The sequence below is a fragment of the Mesoplodon bidens genome (genome assembly GCF_964165515.1).
Source record: "Mesoplodon bidens genome assembly, chromosome: 10".
Classification (NCBI taxonomy): domain Eukaryota; kingdom Metazoa; phylum Chordata; class Mammalia; order Artiodactyla; family Ziphiidae; genus Mesoplodon; species Mesoplodon bidens.
Window position 1 is genome coordinate 62,111,467 of NC_138172.1, and position 20,935 is coordinate 62,132,401.

Below are 20,935 nucleotides of genomic sequence, written 5' to 3' on the forward strand. Positions count from 1 at the left end.
AGACTGCATACAGGAGCCATAAATCCCTCCTCCTACACATCTCCACACCTCTACTCACAAGACATTCCCTGCATTAAGTTAAAAGGAGACATCCAGGGCCCAGGACACCAGGTGCAGTTGTGGGCATGAGTGAGAGCTGAAAAGAGAATTCACTGAAAGTCTGTTTTGGGAACACTGTCACTTCTAGCCCCTTTTTGCTGTCACATGTGCAAAGTATTAACAGCTGGAAAAACCACAGGATCTTCTGGAGAGCAATGCAGCACCAAAGGACTCAGTCTCAAGACTGATACGTAGGATAACTGCCCAAACAGATGGCTTTCTACCCAGTGATTCAAGAGTGAAGTTCCCCATAACATTTAAATATGAAAGACATCCAAGGATCAAATGGAAAGGCCCTGGAGAGAAAAAGTAAATCTAAGGTAACGAGAAAAAGAGATCTTGGTTCAGTGAAACAGATACTGCCCAGAAAATAATATTTAAAAAGAATTTTTTTCTAGAGGGATAAATAAAGGGCATCCAGAAATAAACATAGTATTTTAATGAAAAAGAAATAATCAGGGAACAAGAAACAGGTCTTGGAAATTAGTTTTGACAGTTGAAATCAAAAATTCAATAGATGGCTGGAATTTACATAGGCAAGGAAATGTCCCAGAAACAGAAAAAGCAGCCTGGGAGACTCACAGAAAATTGCAGAAAAAGATATAAGACAAAGAGATTCAGTTCATGGTAACTGGATTTCCAGGATAATTGGACTTCCAGAAAGAGATAAACTGAAGGGTGGGAGAACATTATAATTTGTATAAAAAGTAATAAAATAAATTTTCCCAGATCTGAGAGAACCATCATGTACCCAGTACAATAAATTTTAAAAGCTGAACAACAGGCACGTGTTCTTCCAATTCCAGTATATCAGAGACAAAGATTACAAGAGCCCCAAGGAGTATGAGGACACAGGTTCTGAGTAAAAGAAGGAGAATCAGAGTTGCACTGGGCATCCAAATAGCAACAGTAGATGTAACTCTGGTATAAACGCTGGTAAACTTGCTACCTCTCTACTCCTCCTCTGAGAAAGCAAACAAAACAATGAGGAAAAATAACAAATAAGTAACCAAATAAAGATTCTTTTTAAATGTCCCACTTTCTCAGCAAATAGGTGACAGAAAAATCTGCAGAACTCTAAAGAAACATGGACTTGCCTGGTGGCAACAGTGGTTAAGAATCCGCCTGCCAATGTAGGGGACACAGGTTCAAGTCCTGGTCCGGGAAGATCCCACATGCCACGGAGCAACTAAGCCCATGCACCACAACTACTAAGCCTGCGCTCTAGAGCCCGTGAGACACAACTGCTGAGCCGCGTGCCTAGAGCCCGTGCTCTGCAACAAGAGAAGCCACTGCAATTAAGAAGCCCACGCACCGCAACAGAGAGTAGGCCCCCGCTCGCTGCAACTAGAGGAAGCCTGCGTGCAGCAACGAGGACCCAACACAGCCAAAAATAAATATAAATAAATTAAATTAAATTAAAACTCTAAAGAAATGCAATTAAAATTAAACAGAAAATGCAAAGGAAATGTCAAGGGGCCTCACGAGTGGCAGATCTCAGAAAGTACCAGGCAAGTATACTTCCTGAAAGGCAGAAACTCCTCCAGAAATGCAAAATCTAGAATCTGTAAATCTAACAACTGAGGGGGGAGGTGAGCTGAGCTTCAGCAGAAGTCAGAGGCAGAGAGAACAGGCACAGAGAGTATCTGGAGGGCTCCCAGCAGCAGATCTCAGAAAGGTCCAGCAAAAACATACCCCCTGAGGGGCAGGGCTCATCTGGAAGGGCAGGGGCTCTGTCCTCTGTCTGCTGTGCTGGTGAAGGACCTGGGGATGCAGGGCCAGTGACAAGTCCTCTCCGACTGAGCCTGGGTCAGACGACAGAGGAAGCAGGGCTACACAAAACATTCCTTAGAAGAGTCACAGCAGCCAGAGTCAGTGGTCTCTGTGAAGCAAAGAGGGCCCCTCCTACCATCCACAAACCCAGATGCAAATAGCCGAGCTGGGAAAAACCAAGTCATTAAGAAACAAGTGTTCATGAAAGGCTATGGCACAGCATCGGTAAGTGATTTTATAAGAACAAATGTGGGAAAGAGCTGCAAAATTGTCAAACGCAAGAAAGCCATTCACAGAAAAACACTGCCATAGAACAGATGAAGACACTGAGCGCACCTTCCAGCACAGGGGAGAACTCTCTGTGACACTGTCGTCTCCACGGAGGACGCAGAACACAGGGCAGGAACTCAGATGTTAATAAATTTTTCTTTGGCACTTTTGTTGCACTAACTATAGGCTTAGGAAGTTCTTTTCCTTTAGAGAACATAAAAATATTCACCACTGTTTACTTTTCTGTTATGGCTTCACTTTTAGCTCTTTACTCCATCTTTAATTTTTTTCTGGAATTTGGTTTGAGGCAGGAATATACTTAAATTTTTTCAGTATACCTATTTTATTTGGGGATGGGGAAATGCGTATTTCCAAGAAACGATATTGCATGCTCATGGGCCTGCTAGAAATTCTCTGGTTTGATGCGTCACTTGTACTGAGGGTGGAATCTACTTGCAGCTTCTTCACGAGCTTGTGCTCCGATCAGCACAGCACAGCGATGTCATGGGTGTCTCCCAGCCTGTCACTGCACCTGTCCTTGTGCTCACTGCCAGGTAGGCTGCAGAGTCTCCAACAAGATCCAACGTTAAGACTTACAACTGAAGGTGCTTTTGTTTCAGGTACCTGTAAAACCTATAAAAAGCAAATTTAAAAAAACAGGGCAAATTTATGGCAGTTTTATAATACTTTTAATAGTTACATGTTATTTTTAGATCCACTACATTTTTTTTGCTCAAAAATGCAAATTATTAATAAATATTATTCATGAGGAGAATTGGGAACTGTATAATTTATTCAGAAGAATTCCAGCATAGAAACTAAAGTATTTTAGATATATTTTATCTCAAGTGACATAAAAAAAAAGTATTACAGAAGTTTTAAAACACAAAGTAAAATGAACCCCCAGTACACCCATACATAACCATCATCTTTAAAAAGTTATCAACTATTCTTTCATTCTTCAAGTCACATTTATTGATTGCTTGTTAAGTTTCTGGAAAATGTCCAAGCCTCCCTTACCTCATTTAAAGCTAACAAACCCAACAAACGAGGTTGTGGCAGAATTAGTGTGAAGCTAACAGTTTACTTGCATTGGATACCTTCCAATAAAGGGGCCCTAGAAATATGTTCACATGGTTATGTTTTTGTAAAATTTGCAAAAATCACACATTTTAACCATTGAGACCGCTGTCTCTTTCCACTTCAACTGCTCCTTTGTGCCTTCTCCTGCTCCTCCACAAAGTGGCAGTGAGCACTTCTAAGATTTTATTAAGGGTTGACTGGGATATACTTTTGTGTTTTGTAATCTCTTCCATGTGTAATTAATTACATTATTGCTGGCCATCTCAGTTTGGGATGTCTTCTAGAAATACTTTGAATGTGGTCAACTTAAAGAATATTTACGAGCACTCACTCCATAGAAAATTTAAAATGCACCAAAGTCTTACAGCTCAGATTTCAAAGAAACTCAATAGAAGTTTCCTCAAATTTGACATCAAAAAAAATTACACCGTATTACTAACAAACGGTTGAGAATTTGAAAGAAACCTCTGTAAACTGTCAAAAATAGAAAGCGAATTTCCATCAACTATGTTAAAAGATACTCAAAATGAGCTTCCTATTACTCCTATTACTATAGAAAAGTATATTACAAAGTTGTTAAATGAAAAGACAATATGTATGCTTTTCTTGGTCTAAATGGTATTTCAAATTGCATCTAACACTGTATTCATAGCTTTGTGGGGGTTTTCTTAAACAGAGCTTGCCAAATTCAATAAGCAATAAGCCCCACAAAACCTGGAACCATTTATGAGGTTATTATATTAGCCTTGTTGAAAGATCAGTTCTTCAAGGTCATATAGATATTAAAAGGCAGAACATGATTTAAAATCACAGTTTCAAAATACTGGATAGTAAATACAAAAAACGATATGGTTAAGTGTTGGTTATCTGTTCATGACAAACTCTGTGATTATGGCAATTCATTTAACCTCCTGAAACTTCAGTTTCACTGTGTACAAAAGAGATCCTACTAGATCATCTTTAAGTTGTCCCTTCAAAACTAGACCAATGGCAGCTACCTTGAACTCAGTACTGGGTGGAGGACATAGTCTATCACAGGGCATGGGGCATGGGTTGCTAGGCTCTTGGACACGTTAAAATTTGGAGAAATTTGGTGATTTTCTTGGTTTATATTGCTTTCCTAATAATGACTGTAGGAAAACAGCCTGCCCCCCCCCCCCACCAAAAAGAATATCTAGGGGTAAAGAAGTGTAATTACATTTAGGGTTCTGTTGAGTTAACCAGCCTAGAAGAGAAAAAAATGCAGCCGTATACTACTGGGCAGTGCTGTATTTGACTAACTCATGAAGCATGTCTAGATGAGGGGTTTTTTCTTAATTCAATTTATTTTTGAGATAATTTAGATTCACATGCAGTTATAAGGATTTCAATACCCAGAGACACCATGTATCTTCTTCTCAGTGTTCCCTTGGTGAATCTTGCAAAACTATAGTACAATATCACAACCAGGATACTGAGTGACACAGTCAAGACACAGAATATTTCCATCACCACAGATCCCTACCACCGTCCTTTTATAGTCACACTCACTTCCCTGACCTCCTCGCCACCTCCTTAACCTCCTGAACTCCTTAATCTTAAGAATTTTGTCATTTCAAGAATGCTATACAAATGGAATCATACTACGTAATCCTCTGAGATTGACTTCTGTCACTCAGGATAATTAAGTTGTTTTAAATGACAAAAGTCTGTTCCTCCTTACTGCTGAGTAGTACTCTATGCTCTGGAAGCACCACAGCACTCTTGTGCATGTGGATGTTTGGTGGTTTCAGCACCATTTATTGAAAAGACTACCCTTTCTTCGTTGAATTGCTTTTGCTCCTGTCAAAGGTCAGCTGATTGTATGTTTTATGGATCCATTTCTGGGTCCTGTGTTCTGTTCCATTATCTATTTGTCCACTCTGTCACTACCAAACTGTCATTTTTTGGTGAGTCATGAAGCTGGGTAGTCACTCCTCCAACTTTGCTTTTTTTCTTCAATACGGTGTTGGCTATTCTGGGTCTTTGCTTTGCCATATAAACTTTAGAATCAGTTTGTTGATATCCACAAAGTAACTTGCTAATATTCTCATCTGGATTACACTGAATCTACAAATCAAATTGGAAGAACTGATATCTTAACAATATTGAGTCTTGCTATCCATGAACCCAGAATCTCTCTCTACTTACTTAGATCTTCTTGGATTTCTTTCTTCAGAATTTTAGTTGTCCTCATATATTTCTGTACACAGTTTTTCCTTACGTATATATTTCCTAACACATATATTCCCTTACACATATTGTTAGATTTATACCTAAATATTTCTTGTAGAAAACACACAGTTGGTTCTTACTTTTTTTTAGTCCACTCGACAATCTCTTTTAATTAGTATATTTTGACCATTCACGTTTAAAGTGACAATTGGGGGAATTCACTGGTGGTCCAGTGGTTAGGACCCTGTACTCCCACTGCAGGGGGCCCAGGTTCAATCCCTGGTGGGGGAACTAGGATCCCACAAGCCGTGTGGTGTGGCCAAAAATAAAAATAAAAAAATAAAGTGACTATTGGTATAGACAGATTAACATATACTACATTTGTAACTTTTCTACGTGTTACCTTGTTCTTTTTTCTTTCTTCTTTTTTTGTTTTTTTGGTTTTTTAAAAAAATATTTATTTCATTTATTTTTTTGTCTGCATTGGGTCTTCATTGCAGCACACGGGCTTCTCTCTAGTTGAAGTGTGCAGGCTTTCTCTCTCTAGTTGTGGTGCGGGCTCCAAAGCACGTGGGCTCTGTAGTCTGCGGCTCATGGGCTCTCTCGTTGAGGCGGGCAAGCTCAGTAGTTGTGACATGTGGGCTTAGTTGCCCCACAGCACGAGGGATCTTAGTTCCCCAACCAGATATCAAAACCACGTCCCTGTCACTGGAAGGCGGATTCTTTATCACTGGACCACCAGGAAGTCCCCTTTTTTTGTTTTTGCTTTTGTTTTCCAATCTTTTCTCCCTTCTCTGGTTTTAAATGAGCATTTTATATGATCCTATTTTATCTTCTTTCTTAGCATACCAATTATACTTAAAAAAATTTTTTTTTAATTTTAGTGGTTTCTCTAGTGTTTGCAACATATATTTACAACAAATCTAAGTCCACTTTCAAACAACACAATACTGCTTCATGCTTACCCTTATTTTTTACTTACTATATTTTCTTCCTTCCTGATGTTCCAAGATTCCTCCTTTAATGGTTTGTTTACAGAACTTCCCTTAAATGTTCATTTTAGCATTGGTCTGTTGATGGCAAATTTCCTTAGTTTTCCTTCATCTGAGAATGTTTTGATTTCTCCTTCATTCCTGCAAGATATTTTCACCAGATAATCTATGTTGACAGTTCTGTCAGTATTTGAAAAATGTTGTGCCTCTTTCTGGCCTCTTCTGTCATTCAAATTATTTTTCTCTATATGTAAGGTGCCTTTCTTCCTCAGTGCTGTCAAGACTTCTGTCTTTAGTCTTCCAAAGTCTGACTCTGATATATACTGGTGTGGATTTCTTAAATTCACTCAGCTTCTTGAATTGAGATTTGTCTTTGCTTAATGGGGGAAGTTTTCAGACAATATATCTTCAAATACTTTTCTAGCCCTGCCCTCCTCCTTTCCTTCTGGTTCTCTGACGACATGAATATTAGCTTCTTTGTTACAGTCCCACAGGTACCTGTGGCTGGATTCTTGTTTTCCCCAGTCTATATCCTCTCTTGTTCAGATTGTGTAATTTCTATTGTTTACCTTCAACTTCACGGATTCCTTCCTCTGTCCCATCCATTCCTCTCGAGTCAATCCACTAAGTTTTTTATTTTGGTTATTGTATTTTTCATTACTAAAATTTCCATTTGGTTCTTTATATCTTCTTCTTCTTTGCTGAGACTTCCTCTTTTTTGTGCAGAGATATTCTATGTTTTCATTTGTTTCAAAAACATGTTTTAATTGCTTGTTGAAGCTTTACAATCTGTGTCAGGTAATTCTACCATCTATGGCAACTCAGTGTTGGTATCTATTGTCTTTTTCACTCAAGATATTCCTGGTCCTAGGAATGACATGTGACTTTTTATTGAAACAGACATAGACATATTGGTTATTATATTATGAGACTCTAGATCATAAACTTACTGCTTCAGTTGGTTTCCGCTGACACCACTTGAGGAGCAGAAAGAGGGATGTTGTTTGTTGCCTGGTTACTACCAGGTAGTAAAGAAGTCCAAGCTCCCTAGTTAGCTTCTGTTAATACCTGAAGTTGGGGAAAGGGGCTCCTTAATGCTGAGCAAAGGTAAACGTCATGCCTCTCCATTAGGCCTCCTCTGACATCAACCCAGTGGGATAGGATTCAGGTCAGCGGTACTTCATTATAAGCTGGCAAAGATGGAAGCCCAGGCTCCCCACTTGGCCTTTGGTGGTTTAGGTGAAGCTGCAGTGTTCTCTGTGGTATTTGGCTGAAGCAGAGAGGTTATTGTGTAAAATAATATGTTTTCTGTCTTGCTGACCTGCCCCTCCCTGATCTTTTGAAGAGAAGACAGGCTTTTTGCAGGGCTTTCTTGTCTGCATCCATTGGCATTTCCAGGTTGCTAGCTTCTTCAGCTCCAAGCCTGGGATATGAGGCAAACAGAAAACTCAAGGAACTCACCATTCTATCATTCTGTGAGTTCTAACATTCATAGCTGGTCTGCCTTCTCTCCATCTTTTCAGTCTTCTTATGTTTATAAACAATGTTCAAGGTTTCTAGTACATAGCAGGAGGAATCCCAAAGTACATTCCCCATCCATTTACCCTCAACTTTTGATTTTATATCTACCTCCTTCTAGACAGACATTATTGGGCCTTGCTATTTATTCATTTTGGTTCATCTCTGCCTTATTAACTGGTGTGTTTAGACCATTATTATTATCTTTTTTAATAAATTTATTTTATTTATTTATTTTTGGCTGTGTTGGGTCTTCGTTGCCACACGTGGGCCTTCTCTAGTTGTGGCGACCGGGGGCTACTCTTCGTTGTGGTGTGAGGGCTTTCCATTGCAGTGGCTTCTCGTGTTTCGGAGCACAGGCTCTAGGCATGCGGGCCTCAGTAGCTGTGGCACGTGGGCTCAGCAGCTGTGGCTCACAGGCTCTAGAACGCAAGCTCAGCAGTTGTGGCACACAGGCTTAGTTGCTCTGCGGCATGTGGGATCCTCCCAGACCAGGGCTCAAACCCGTGTCCCGTGCATTGGCAGGCAGATTCCTAACCACTGCACCACCAGGGAAGCCCAGACCATTATTATTTAATGTAATTATTGCTATGGCTATATTTAAACATAATTGTAAGTTTTGTTCGTACTCACTGTTTTGTTCTTCTGTACCTTTTCCTGCCTTTTAAAAAATATTTAAACATTTTTTAAACTTCCATTTTATTTATATTTTTTAGTTATACAATCTTTTCTTTCTATGCAGTTAATACTGTGCCACTTCATGTAATATATAGAAACTTTGCAACCATATACTTCACTATACCTAACCCCTACTATTTTATGCTCTAGTTCAGCAGTCCCCAACCTTTCCGGCACCAGGAACCGGTTTTGTGGAAAACAATTTTTCCACGGCAGGGGGCGGGGGGGGTGTTGTGTGGGGGGGGGCGGGTGGTTCAGGCGGTAATGCAAGCGATGGGGAGTGGCAAATGAAGCTTTGCTCGCTCACCCGCCGCTCATGTCCTGCTCTGCGGCCCAGTTCCTAACAGGCTACGGACCAGTATCAGTCCATGGCCCAGGGGTTGGGGACCCCTGCTCTAATTGCCATGTGTCTAGTACAAATGACAAAATAATGTTACAACTTTTGCTTTCTTTTAAAGAAATTAACAAGAAAAAATGGTATTTTATATTTGCCTGTTTAACCATTTCTCATGCTTTTTGGTCAAATCTGCACCACTTCTCAAAACTTGAGGATTACCAAAGTGCACCATTTTCCTCTAATGTGGATGAATATAAATTTTATATTACGACTGTTCCTCACCTTCCTCATTAACTCATGACAAGTAAAGAAATATCACTTGGCACCAACATGCTTGTAAATTAAAACACAAACTTAAGCAGTAAAACCAGGTAGCAGTACTGATTATAAGGTAAGTTGGTTATAAGATGTTTTTGTTTTTCACACTATCAACTACAATTTTTAAAAAATGCTAAATATAAAAATCTTGTTGAAAATTCTGTCCAAACCCTGAACATCTCTATAATATTAAAAAACCAGTAAATATTTTCAACTCATTTTTAAGAGTACCTCAATTTCTCTTCAAAGTAAACATGAAAGGTTATATAAGGCATAACTATATACCTGAAATTTAAAACAGAAGAGTATCTTATTTCCCTTAGAAGTTCACTGGGAAATAGGAATATTTGGAGATGTAAACGATTCATAAAAATGAACTGATATGTAGGAAATGTCCAATACTATGCAAGCATTTACTGAGCTTCTACTATGTGCTAGACATTGCTAATAACCAGGGTTATAGACTCTTTTCAAGAAACTCACTACCTAGTAGGGGAAAAAGACAAAAAAATTGAACTCTTATTATAAGGAAACCAGAAAGGTTGAACTTTACTATCTTGAAGAAAGTGTGGAACTAGTGAAGGATTTTCAGCAGGGGAGAAAAATGGTAAACCTCACAGACTGGCTAAACTACCATCCACTCCCCTTGCCCCCCTTGCTTACCTTTATTACAGAAGCTAGGAAAGGTAAAAATTCACATTCCAAGCCTCTACTGCAATGAGGGATGGCCACATTGACACAGTTCTTGCCAGTGAAATGCAAATCTACTAGAAAAGGCTTCTGGCAAACCTTTTGATTTTTTGATACCCAGGGCTTGTTCCACCTCTTGCCTTCTTGCCTTAAATCCAGCATGTGTAAAACTGTGCCAGTCATGCTATAACCCTAAGGGAAAGGCCAAAAGCATCCCAGGTAACACAGCAATGATACCACTGAGCTACTCAAGCAAAGCCTGCAGCCATCTCCAGATTTCTTGTTATTCAAAATGATAAGTCCATTCAAGTGATTTAAGTTGGGTTTTCTGTTATGAGTCTGAATGTCTTCTTGACCAATAAAAGTTATAAGAATAAATGTGTATTTCAGAATGGCCATTTCTGAGTTACTGTGGAGGATGTATTAGGAAGGGACAAGAATGAAGGTAGTGAGAGTTGTGACGCAGTTATTATTGTACTCTAAGCAAGAGAAACAAGGGCAGTGATGATAACGAGGAAAATATAGATTCAGAGATATTTAAAAGGTGAGAGAGAAAAGGCAAGATAAAGAAAAGGTTTCAAATATCTTCTAAGTTTCGAGTTTGAGAAACTAGGTGGATAGTCATGCCATTCTCCAAAACACATATGGTGAGGCATAAGTTCAGCTTTGGACATATTCAGCTTGGATACCTATGGGACAACACGTGAAAATGATAAGGCAAGCTGACTATGGATCTTGAAGTCAAGAGTGAGGTCTGGATTAGAGAAACCCAGATTTGAGAGTACCGTCAGATACAGAGTACTGTCCAGAAGAATTATAATGTACTTCTAATTACATATGTAATTCTAAAGTTAAAATAAATAGATGGATTTAATTTTAATATTTTATTTAACTCAGTTTTTCCAAAATATTATTTCAACATGTTATCAATATAAAGTTATTAATGGGGATGATTTACATACTAAGTCTTTAAAATCTGATGTGTATTTTATACTTAAAGCTCATCTCAATTTATCTGAATGCCTTTTTCCTCACAAATACTTGATCTATACATAAATTTCATAAAACTTACAGTTGAAAAAAGTAGATTCACATACCCATACTGTTCCAAACACATTTAAGTTTGCCAGTACCTGAAAGAAAATTTTTCCTTTACTTTTTAAATCCACACCAGAAAAATCCTGCTCATCCATTTTAAAAAAATTGATTTGCCTTCAGAGCAAAAGCACATCAGTTTGAAAACTACATTTGTCCAAGTTAAGTAAATTCAATAAATCTTGTGTCAGCTCAGTATTGCTAACACTGAACTCAGAGTTACTGGGTAAATTGAAAAGCAACTCTAAACTTATCAGTAAGTAACATTTTTCAAATTTTTCTTGTAGTTTTTGTAGTAAATTTACCTGTCAAAAACAGTTAAAATCTTATGCATACCAATTCATATTAGAAAAATGTGTAAAGTTATTCTTTTATTTTTTAAAGTTTCATTTTCAAAATAAATTCTAGAGGCTTCCCTAGTGGCGCAGTTGTTAAGAATCCGTCTGCCAATGCAGGGAATACGGGTTGGAGCCCTGGTCCGGGAAGATCCCACGTGCCGCAGAGCAACAAAGCCCACATGCCTCGAGCCCGTGCTCCCCAATAAGAGAAGCCACTGCACTGAGAAGCCCGCGCACCGCAACAAAGAGTAGTTGCCGCTCACCGCAACTAGAGAAAGCCCGCGCGCAGCAATGTAGATCCAATGTAGCCAAAGATAAATAAATAAATAAATATTTAAAATTTTTTTCCTTTAATAAATAAATAAATTCTAGTATTTGTCTAGGTAGCACAAGTAGGCTTTTTCCCTTACTTGGAGCTTCAAATTTAGATCATTCATATTCTGTGTAATACTGAGCAGAAAACAAATGGCCCAATTTTCTCTTTGATTATTAATTAAATATTTGACTAGCATTTCTGTTGTTGCAAGAACATCTTGAACTGGTGTTAACAGTACAGTAAGTTTTGTAAAACTTTTCCACAATTCAACCAAGTGGCAGAGTACACAAATCACTAAATTCATTGTCTTTTAATTCGTTCAGCAATCCTGTAAGCTGATGTTGACTCATAGCACTTAACACCTAACAACTGTACCCATGACACTATCATAGAGACCATTTCGGAAAACTGAGCACAGGTACTCTCAAACTGTATCACACAGTGGAATGAAGAAATAGGGGAAACACCAAGCTCATTTAAAAAGTCCAATGAAATCTGACTTTTGACCTAACCTAGCTGGAATGCCATTTATTGTGACAAGAAGTAATTTTTTCTCATCTAGATGAAACTCTTGATAATTTAAAGATTAAAATATAGCTATACAGGCCATGAATTGAAATTATTTCTTTGTAAATTTTTAAGTCCTATGAGACAAAATGCACTCCAAGTATTACTTGGACAGCACATTTGCTATTACATAACTCATCTAAAGCTAAAGAAAAGTACCTGTAATTTTTCAGATTTTGAATCCATTAATCTTTAATATTGTTAAAAATTCCTGTATTCTACAGGCAACATTTGGTGACTACTGAAGACTCTGTACTTTTTTATAAGACATTTTTAGGCTTTAACTCATAAATTTCTAACAATTTCTATAACTAAAATAATGAACTTTACTATCCATCTATCTAAAACTAGTTCTTTTTCATGCAAGAATCCAAGCTGTTTTATATCTGGCCAAACTTAACAAACTCAATCCTTTTAAAAATTGTTCAAAAAAATTCTGTTGGACATTTCATTGTGATTTCAGGCGACTAAATTTCAATTCTTTTTTGACTTTTGAAAGGTAACTTCATTCACTCATTCATTATGCATTTGCTGGAACTGTCTCAATATTGTTACCTTACTGTCTTATTTTTTGTTAAATTATAGCTTGTTTTTCTCTGCCACAACAAACTGCAATCGTCATTCACTGTGAAATCTGCAACATACCTTCTTCCAGTCTTTCTGTTTACTGTCCCAGTTGTAGGACTAGCTTCTGCAGTTCTACTTGTTGCTTTTTCAGTATGCCTTCATTTTAAAATTTAAAGTTCGTTCATATTCATGTCTAAACTAGAAAAATAATAAGTAAAACAAGTATATCAATTACCAATTATGATTTACAGAAGTAATCACTGTAATTCCTGTTGTCAGCGTAAAATATTCAGATAAATACACTACGTTACATTGATTCATAGGAAAAAATAATTTACACTGAATCCAACACCAACTCAATCAGTGATGTTTATATGTAATACCAGACATAGCACATGGAGTCTGACAAGCACATTCCAACAATCACACCTTAAGCAAGATAACAAAGTTAAATGTATTTTGAAAAAAACAAATAAGTTGAGTTCAACAAAAATATTTCACACTGCTTTAGTTTTTATGTTTAATTAAAATTAATTTTAAAATCTACTTTCTTAGTCCTACTGAACTCATTTCAAATGCTTAATAGCCACATGTTGCTAGTGGTTACCATATTAGATAGTGCAGATATAGAAATGAGAAAGACAAAAGTCACAAGGCTTGTAGTTTTTATTCCATTTCTCTTTTATTTGATATAACTTCCAGGGCTTAGAAGTCATCTGGGTTATATTACTCTTTCATATCCTCACAAAAAAATAAAACAAAGCAAAAATGGAATTGTTGGATGTTCTGTATAGGATCCCCTGAAATATGTATTTGGCCCACTCTAGCAGACATGGACCAACCTCTAAAAACCCATTGCTCCTAAAAACAATCAACTTTATCTCTTTGGAGAATGCCTTTTAAACAGCAACGTGCTGAATAAAGTTTAACAACTGGCTTTTGAAATAAAAATGTATGTATATAAAAGATGTGCAGCATACAATTTACAAATGATAAAATCATATACATACTTTTTTCTCTTTGTCCACGCCATGCGGCTTGCAGGATCTTAGTTCCTTGACCAGGGATTGAACCCAGGCCACGGCAGTGAAAGTACCAAGACCTAACCAGGGAATTCCCACACAATACTCTTTACTGTACGGTCCATATAGCCAACTGATTCTCACAGGCTTTTGTTGACTTTTGCCGAACTCCTGTATCTGTAGCTAACCTGTGATTGCAATTTGACCAGGATTTTACAAAGGGAGTTGCATCCCAATCAGCTCTTTTCCCAACAAACTTATAGTCATTAAATCTGATATATGACCTACTCTTAAGCTATTTCTCACCCTTGTACAAATTATGTTCATTAAATTGAAACCTCTTTCAGCTTCAGAACTATTGACGGCAATGGTGCTAACTATCTTTTTAGCTTTTTGTACGGTTGTAGGAATTGAAACATTGTTTGACTTTACATTATTATTTACAAATTCCCGAAAATCATTCAAATCAATTTCGAATTTTAAAATTTCACACAAATGAAATAATTTTTTTTCACCAGTTATCCATGGTGAAGTTATTTCTTCATAAGGCCATGTAAAAGGTTCTAGCAAATCAAAATAATTAAAAATACTTTCATCATGGTTCCTGTCAGATAAAAGACGTAAGTTCATGTGTTGAATTAGATTTTCTAGTAACATGTTCCTAGGAAGGGCATTAAATTTATTATTTTTATTAAATGGAATATCTTTAAACTTATCTGACTTAATCAAACCTTCAATTTGAGATTCATGCTTTCCAGCACCAATTTTTAAATTTTCCAAGGCTTTTATGGTGTGTTTGATCAATTTTTGTGCTTTCTGAATGTTAGTTGAGCTTGACTGTAACGCAGTTGAAAGTAGTGAAAATTCTTCAAGAATGTCAATCATTAAAGCAAGGTCTTGCAAGAAATTAATGTTAGCTAATCTCTTGGCCAAACCAGAATGAGAATGAGAAAAATGCATATATAATACAGGATATGCACGCCATACAGCAGTAGCAGCTTGAAAACTACATGCTGCCCATTTTGGTCCCAGTATCCGGCCAATTTTAACAATTTCAATTTCAAGATCTTTAGCTACATTTTCTAAAAGCTTGTTTTGATTTTTATTAGATTGATGATAAGTAGAATAAATTTTATCGAGAAATATTTTTAAATGATTCACCTGTTTTATTTCAGATATTGAATCATCAAGGGACAAGTGCAATCGATGGTTTAAACAGTTCCAAATAATGATTTCAGGAAAATTTTCTAACAACTTTGTAGCTACTCCAGACTTTCTTCCCAGCACTGTATTAGCACCATCAGAACAAAATGCAATTAAATTTGCTTTCAAATATTCATTAGTGACACCACAATCATTTAAAGTACTCAATAATGTATTGAAAATACACTCTGCTGTGGTTGACACCAGTTCTTTTAAAGCAACAAATAACATAATGGGTGCAAGAACCGACTGAACTGTGCACTGGAGATAAATCACGAGGGTCCTTTTCTTTGAAACTGTGGATGCCTCATCAACTACAACACAGATTTTGGCATTTTCTTCTATAATATTCTTAAATATTGTCATCTTCATTTTTTTTGCAATATGCTCTGCTAGTCTTGTTGCACTGTATCGTGTATTTAAACAACTGACCTCTCCATTTTTCTCTTGTAATTCTATTGCCCCTTCAATATCAGATAAAGGTCTATTATGTTTTATTAAACTATAAACAGTATTGAAAACTTTCACAGTAGCATCAATATTTTTATTACTTTGTTTATGCACTAAATTAGAAACTGAGTCATTAATTGATTCCTTTAACAAATCCTGAATTTTACCATGGGCTTTAGAAACATCATGTTCCCTAATTTTTTTTCGCAGAGAAGCTTGTCTAGTAGTTTTATTACTGCCATTAGGGGTTACTAAATATGCAATCCACTCCTTGGACACATGGACATGCTTTTCTGCTTTCAACCCCAAACGCCGAACTGTTGAGCAATCCTTACATCCTAATTTACCTTCTTTTATTTCAAGCCATTTGTACTGTTCTATAAACATAAATGCTTGTTTTTCATTCCAACAATCTGGAAGCACAAGATTATCCATTTCTTCCTTTGGTGAACATGATGGCTTTTCTTCAATGATTGGTTGTTCAACATATTTGAAATTTGATTCCTTAGACTTAGACAATCCACAATAGTTTTTGTTCCTATTATTACTTTCTGTGCCTATTTTCACTTTCTTCGCATTTAAAAAATGCAAAAAATCACCCTGTCGTTTTGGAATTTTAGGGAACAAAATCTGAAAAATAATTTTACATATGTAAGTAAAAGTCATGATAACACTTTTAGAGTTAATGTAAAAACTTCTGTTAATGATTTCTTTATATAATTTTAGAAATAAATTTTTTAAACTAGAATACTTACCTTGATTTTCAGTTTATACCTATAACTTCAATATGACTTGCTATTTCTTGAAAAATGCACTATCAGTTTTTTAAATTCTATAGCCAATAATAATGTCACAAAATCTGACTGAACTTTTGATGATCACCCAATTCAACAGAAAAGTTGCTCATATGATTTACAAGTATGGTTCTAGTGTGAAGAGTGGTTGATACTTTCATTTACATTATTAAGAATGTAAAAAAAGATGTATATCAGAACTCCACTCATTCATCAATGATAACATCAACATCTTTGTTGAATCAATGAAGAGTTTTCAAATACTGCAAGATTTCCTCAATTTTTTGTATAGCATAGAGTCTAGTAGATAGAGACCTATGTTTTTAGGCTTAATCTATGTTAACATTTCATCCATCACTTCCTTCAGTTTAGACAATGAACAAATAATAAATCACGACCTGCTCTGTACAATAGTTTGCCAATTACCTCGCTGTAAACACTTCCATCTTCCTTCAGGAGCACATTGTTATACCATATTTCTACCACACAGTACAACAGATGTAAATAACCTCAAGTGTGTAGACATTAGGGTATGAAGAGTTTTGAGCATCTATTACCTTAAACATGATAATCTATTTACTTTTAAATTTTTATATACTTAAATTTTTAAACTGATGTATAGTTAGTTGATTTACGTTATGTTAGTTTCTGGAGTACAGCAAAGTGATTCAGTTATATATATTCTTTTTTCACTTTCTTTTTCCATTATAGGTTATTACAAAATACAGTAGGACCCTGTTGTCTATCCACTTTATATACAGTAGTTTGTATCTGCAAATTCCTAACTCCTAATTTATCCCTCCCCTATCTTTCCCCTTCGGTAACCATAAATTTGTTTTCTATGTCTGTGAGTCTGTTTCTGTTTTGTAAATAAGTTAATTTGTATCATACTTTAGATTCCATATATAAGTAGTATCATATGGTGTTTGTCTTTCTCCTTCTGACTTACTTCACTTAGTATGATAATCTCTAGGTCTATCCATGTTGCTGCAAATGGATTATTTCATTCTTTCTTATGGCTGAGTTATACTTGAATTTTTAATAATGCCTATGTTTAACAATCAGCTCAAATTTAACAAACAATTCTTGCAAGCCAGTTCAAGCCACCTCCAGCACATACTGCACTTAATGACACAACTGAAGGAACACAAATATAATATACTTACATCACTATGATAGGTACTACGCTCTTTATCACCACAGACCAGATCAATGTATTCAAGAACAGGTCTTGATGGTCCCTCCTAAAAAGGAAGTCAGCAAATTTACAAGTCATTAACAATCATTCAAACCAAATGTGCCTTTACAATCACTAGGGGTTTTTTGGTTGGAATTAGCAAGAATTCCTGTGAAGAGGTGGCCTGACCAGTGATGCAAAATAATCAGAAACAGAACCAGCAGAGGTAAAGATTCAGAGAACACCAATATGCAATGATGACAAAACCCAAAAAGAGCCTAAATCTATATAGAGGAAAAAAGCCATGTACTCCTTTAGAAACGGGAAGTAGACCAGGGATAATGTTAAAAAGACACAGATATCATGGTACAGTATTTTTTAACTGGGATGGTTATCAATAATCTTTTACACATCTAAGCTCAAAAGCATGGAGTTCTTTGATATCTCTGCTTCATCCTCCATATCCTTATGCAACCAAATATCAAATCTCTTCAATCTTTTCTTTACATACATACTACCTTCAACATACACCAGGCCTTAAATACCCCAGTTGAAAACCCAGATTTTATTTTACAGGCAAAGGAATCAACTAGTAGTGTTGAGACGGGAACCACATTAAAGCTGTGCTTCAAGAAGATTAGGAGACAGGACTTCCCTAAGACTCCATGCTCCCAATGCAGGGGGCCCAGGTTCAATCCCTGGTCAGGGAACTAGATCCCACATGCCATAACTAAAGATCCCATGTGCCTCAACTAAAGATCCTGTGTGCCACAACTAAAAAAAGATCCTGCAGGCCACAACGAAGATCCCACATGTTGCAAAGAAGATCCCGCATGCCGCAACTAAGAGCCAGCACAGCCAAATAAATAAATATTTTAAAAAATAAAAAATAAACTTGAACTGCTAATTATTTAAAAAAAAAAAAAGAAGAAAATTAGGAGAGTATGAAATGTGGGATGATCAGTTAAGAAGAAAACCAGGGCTTCCCTGGTGGCGCAGTGGTTGAGAGTCCACCTGCCGATGCAGGGGACGTGGGTTCGTGCCCTGGTCCAGGAAGATCCCACATGCCGCGGAGCGGCTGGGTCCGTGAGCCATGGCCACTGAGCCTACGCGTCCGGAGCCTGTGCTCCGCAACGGGAGAGGCCACAACAGTGAGAGGTCCGCGTACCACAAAATTAAAAAAAAAAAAAAAAAAAAAAGGAAGAAAACCAATGCAGACAAATGGTAATTTAATACTAAAGTAGAGTGAGGGCAAGGATAATAATGAGCAAGTGCCCTCTTCTGTATGTACACTGCACTTCAGGAAAATTTACACCAAAGATAAGAGCTCTTTCTGTACTCCCCAATTTTCATCATTCCTTTTTTTTAGCATATTGTGTTTAGTTTGGGGCTTATGTATATGGCAGCATACAAAGAGGATGCTGTGCCACAATGCAGACTGAGGCTGGAAAATAAGATTTATACAAAAAAACTAAGAAATCCAAACCAGAATACGTCAAGTAGTAACATACTTCTTTTTTTTTTTTTTCCCCCCCGGTATGCGGGCCTCTCACTGTTGTGGCCTCCCCCACCGCGGAGCACAGGCTCCGGACACGCAGGCTCAGCGGCCATGGCTCACGGGCCCAGCCACTCCGCGGCACGTGGGATCCTCCCAGACCGGGGCACGAACCCGTCTCCCCTGCATCGGCAGGCGGAAGCCCAACCACTGCGCCACCAGGGAAGCCCAGTAACATACTTCTTGATAAAAAATATAAAAAGAACACAAAAATTGTTTTGTATCTGAGAACCCTCAAGCAGAGCATTGTACCCAGTAGCATTTCATCTTCTTTGGATGATACTATAAAAACATAGTAATAAACACATCCTGATGGAACCCAGCATAGGATGGGGTGAGAGGAAAGTAAATTCTGATCTGAATGTAGTTTAAAGTAGAATTAAATGATCCTTTTTATGTGGCACCATTTAAATGCAACAGGAATATTTTTACTAGATTCTTCTCGTACTGCGATTCCACTCAGTGCATATAATTCATTTCTTATTGAGCTGTCAAATCTTCAATCCTCTAATTGTAAACAAGGCTATTTCTAAGAGGTTCTATCAAGCTGGATGTACACTACTCTGGATGCGAAGATACAAAAAAAATCTCTATATTTAAAATAAAATTTAAATTAAGATTTCTAAACCTCACCTGAACACAAGCTGATATATTACTATTAACTCAGTCAGAATTTACAACATGATTATGCATTTAATCCTGAGAGTATGACACAAAATTACACCTATTTATTTCTCCAACCTTAATTTTGTAGAATCCTACTGTGTTTCTCAAAATAAGGCACACAAATCATAAACACTTGTGTCACGCCTAGCTAGAGCTGCACAAAACACCATCAAGGTCATCATATCCTATTCATTGTCTTTATACCACGGTCAGGAAGAACCTAAATTATTTTTCCTAATGACACCTGCAATCCTCTTTCCAAATGTTTTTCAGTACAAAAACAGACATCATGGCTCTTCAATTTCCACAGCTACATCGCTTACTCCTCACCACATTGGGAGGCAAAGTGAGCATACAATCCTTCTTGGTATCCCCAAATTTATAAAAGTTCCAAGTGTCAAGAAAAAAGTACCACATGCACTATTGTGGGGAAGAATGTCAAGGAAATGATCTTGATCTTTTAAAGAATTTCTATATAACCCTACTAGAACATAAAAACAATGTTACCACAACCTTTAGGGAGGGAATTTTGTTTGATTTAAAAACAAGTCATTTGCAAGAGGGAGGAGATATGGGGATACATGTGTATGTATAGCTGATTCACTTTGTAATAAAGCAGAAACTAACACACCATTGTAAAGCAATTATACTCCAATAAAGATGTCAAAAAAAACTGAAAAAAATTAATATAAAAATAAAAACAAGTCAATTACATGGTTGCCTTAAACCTACAGCAACTAAGAAACACACAAACATTAAACAGGCAAACCGTTAAAAAAGATTATACACCTTTAACAGCAAACCTCAACTAACTACAATATTCAAAAAGAGTCGTTCACAGTAGAAATATTCTCTAGCTAACTAAGATACTACTTTAAGCAGAGCCTTTATAAAACTTTAACAGTGTGGGGTGGAAATTATCCTCAAGTGTATCATAGCACCCCCTTCAGTTTTTGCAACCAGTGTTTTACAAAGTGTGTTCACAGCTTCATTCACCCCTGCATTTGCACCAACATGAAGATTCCTGGGCCCCACCTCCCATTTCTGATTCCATAGGTCTGGAGTGAGGTCCAGGAATCCACACACTTCTACTTACTCATGCTTGAAAACTACTGTCCGAAGGGAATAAAAACAGAAAGATACAGGATGCTCCTGGTGATACGGGCCCTTCACTGTGAACCTCGCCTGCTGGACTGTGCTGTAACAGGATGAGCTCGGAGCTTAGTGAAGTCTT

General features: G+C 37.0%; 1 protein-coding gene across 1 annotated transcript in view; it reads right to left on the minus strand.

Annotated features, from left to right (window-relative positions):
• Positions 1-20,935, minus strand: part of LOC308623771 (E3 SUMO-protein ligase KIAA1586-like) — a gene marked incomplete at its 3' end in the record, with an annotated part of 32,149 nt that overhangs the window by 10,038 nt on the left and 1,176 nt on the right. Inside the window, exons 3-7 of the mRNA XM_081246464.1 lie at positions 17,470-17,547; positions 14,163-16,139; positions 9,925-10,143; positions 2,675-2,775; positions 1,795-1,904 (exon numbers count right to left, since the gene is read on the minus strand). Of these exons, the coding sequence (XP_081102590.1) occupies positions 1,795-1,904; positions 2,675-2,775; positions 9,925-10,143; positions 14,163-16,139; positions 17,470-17,547 (2,485 nt within the window). The remainder of the gene's footprint in view (positions 1-1,794; positions 1,905-2,674; positions 2,776-9,924; positions 10,144-14,162; positions 16,140-17,469; positions 17,548-20,935) is intronic.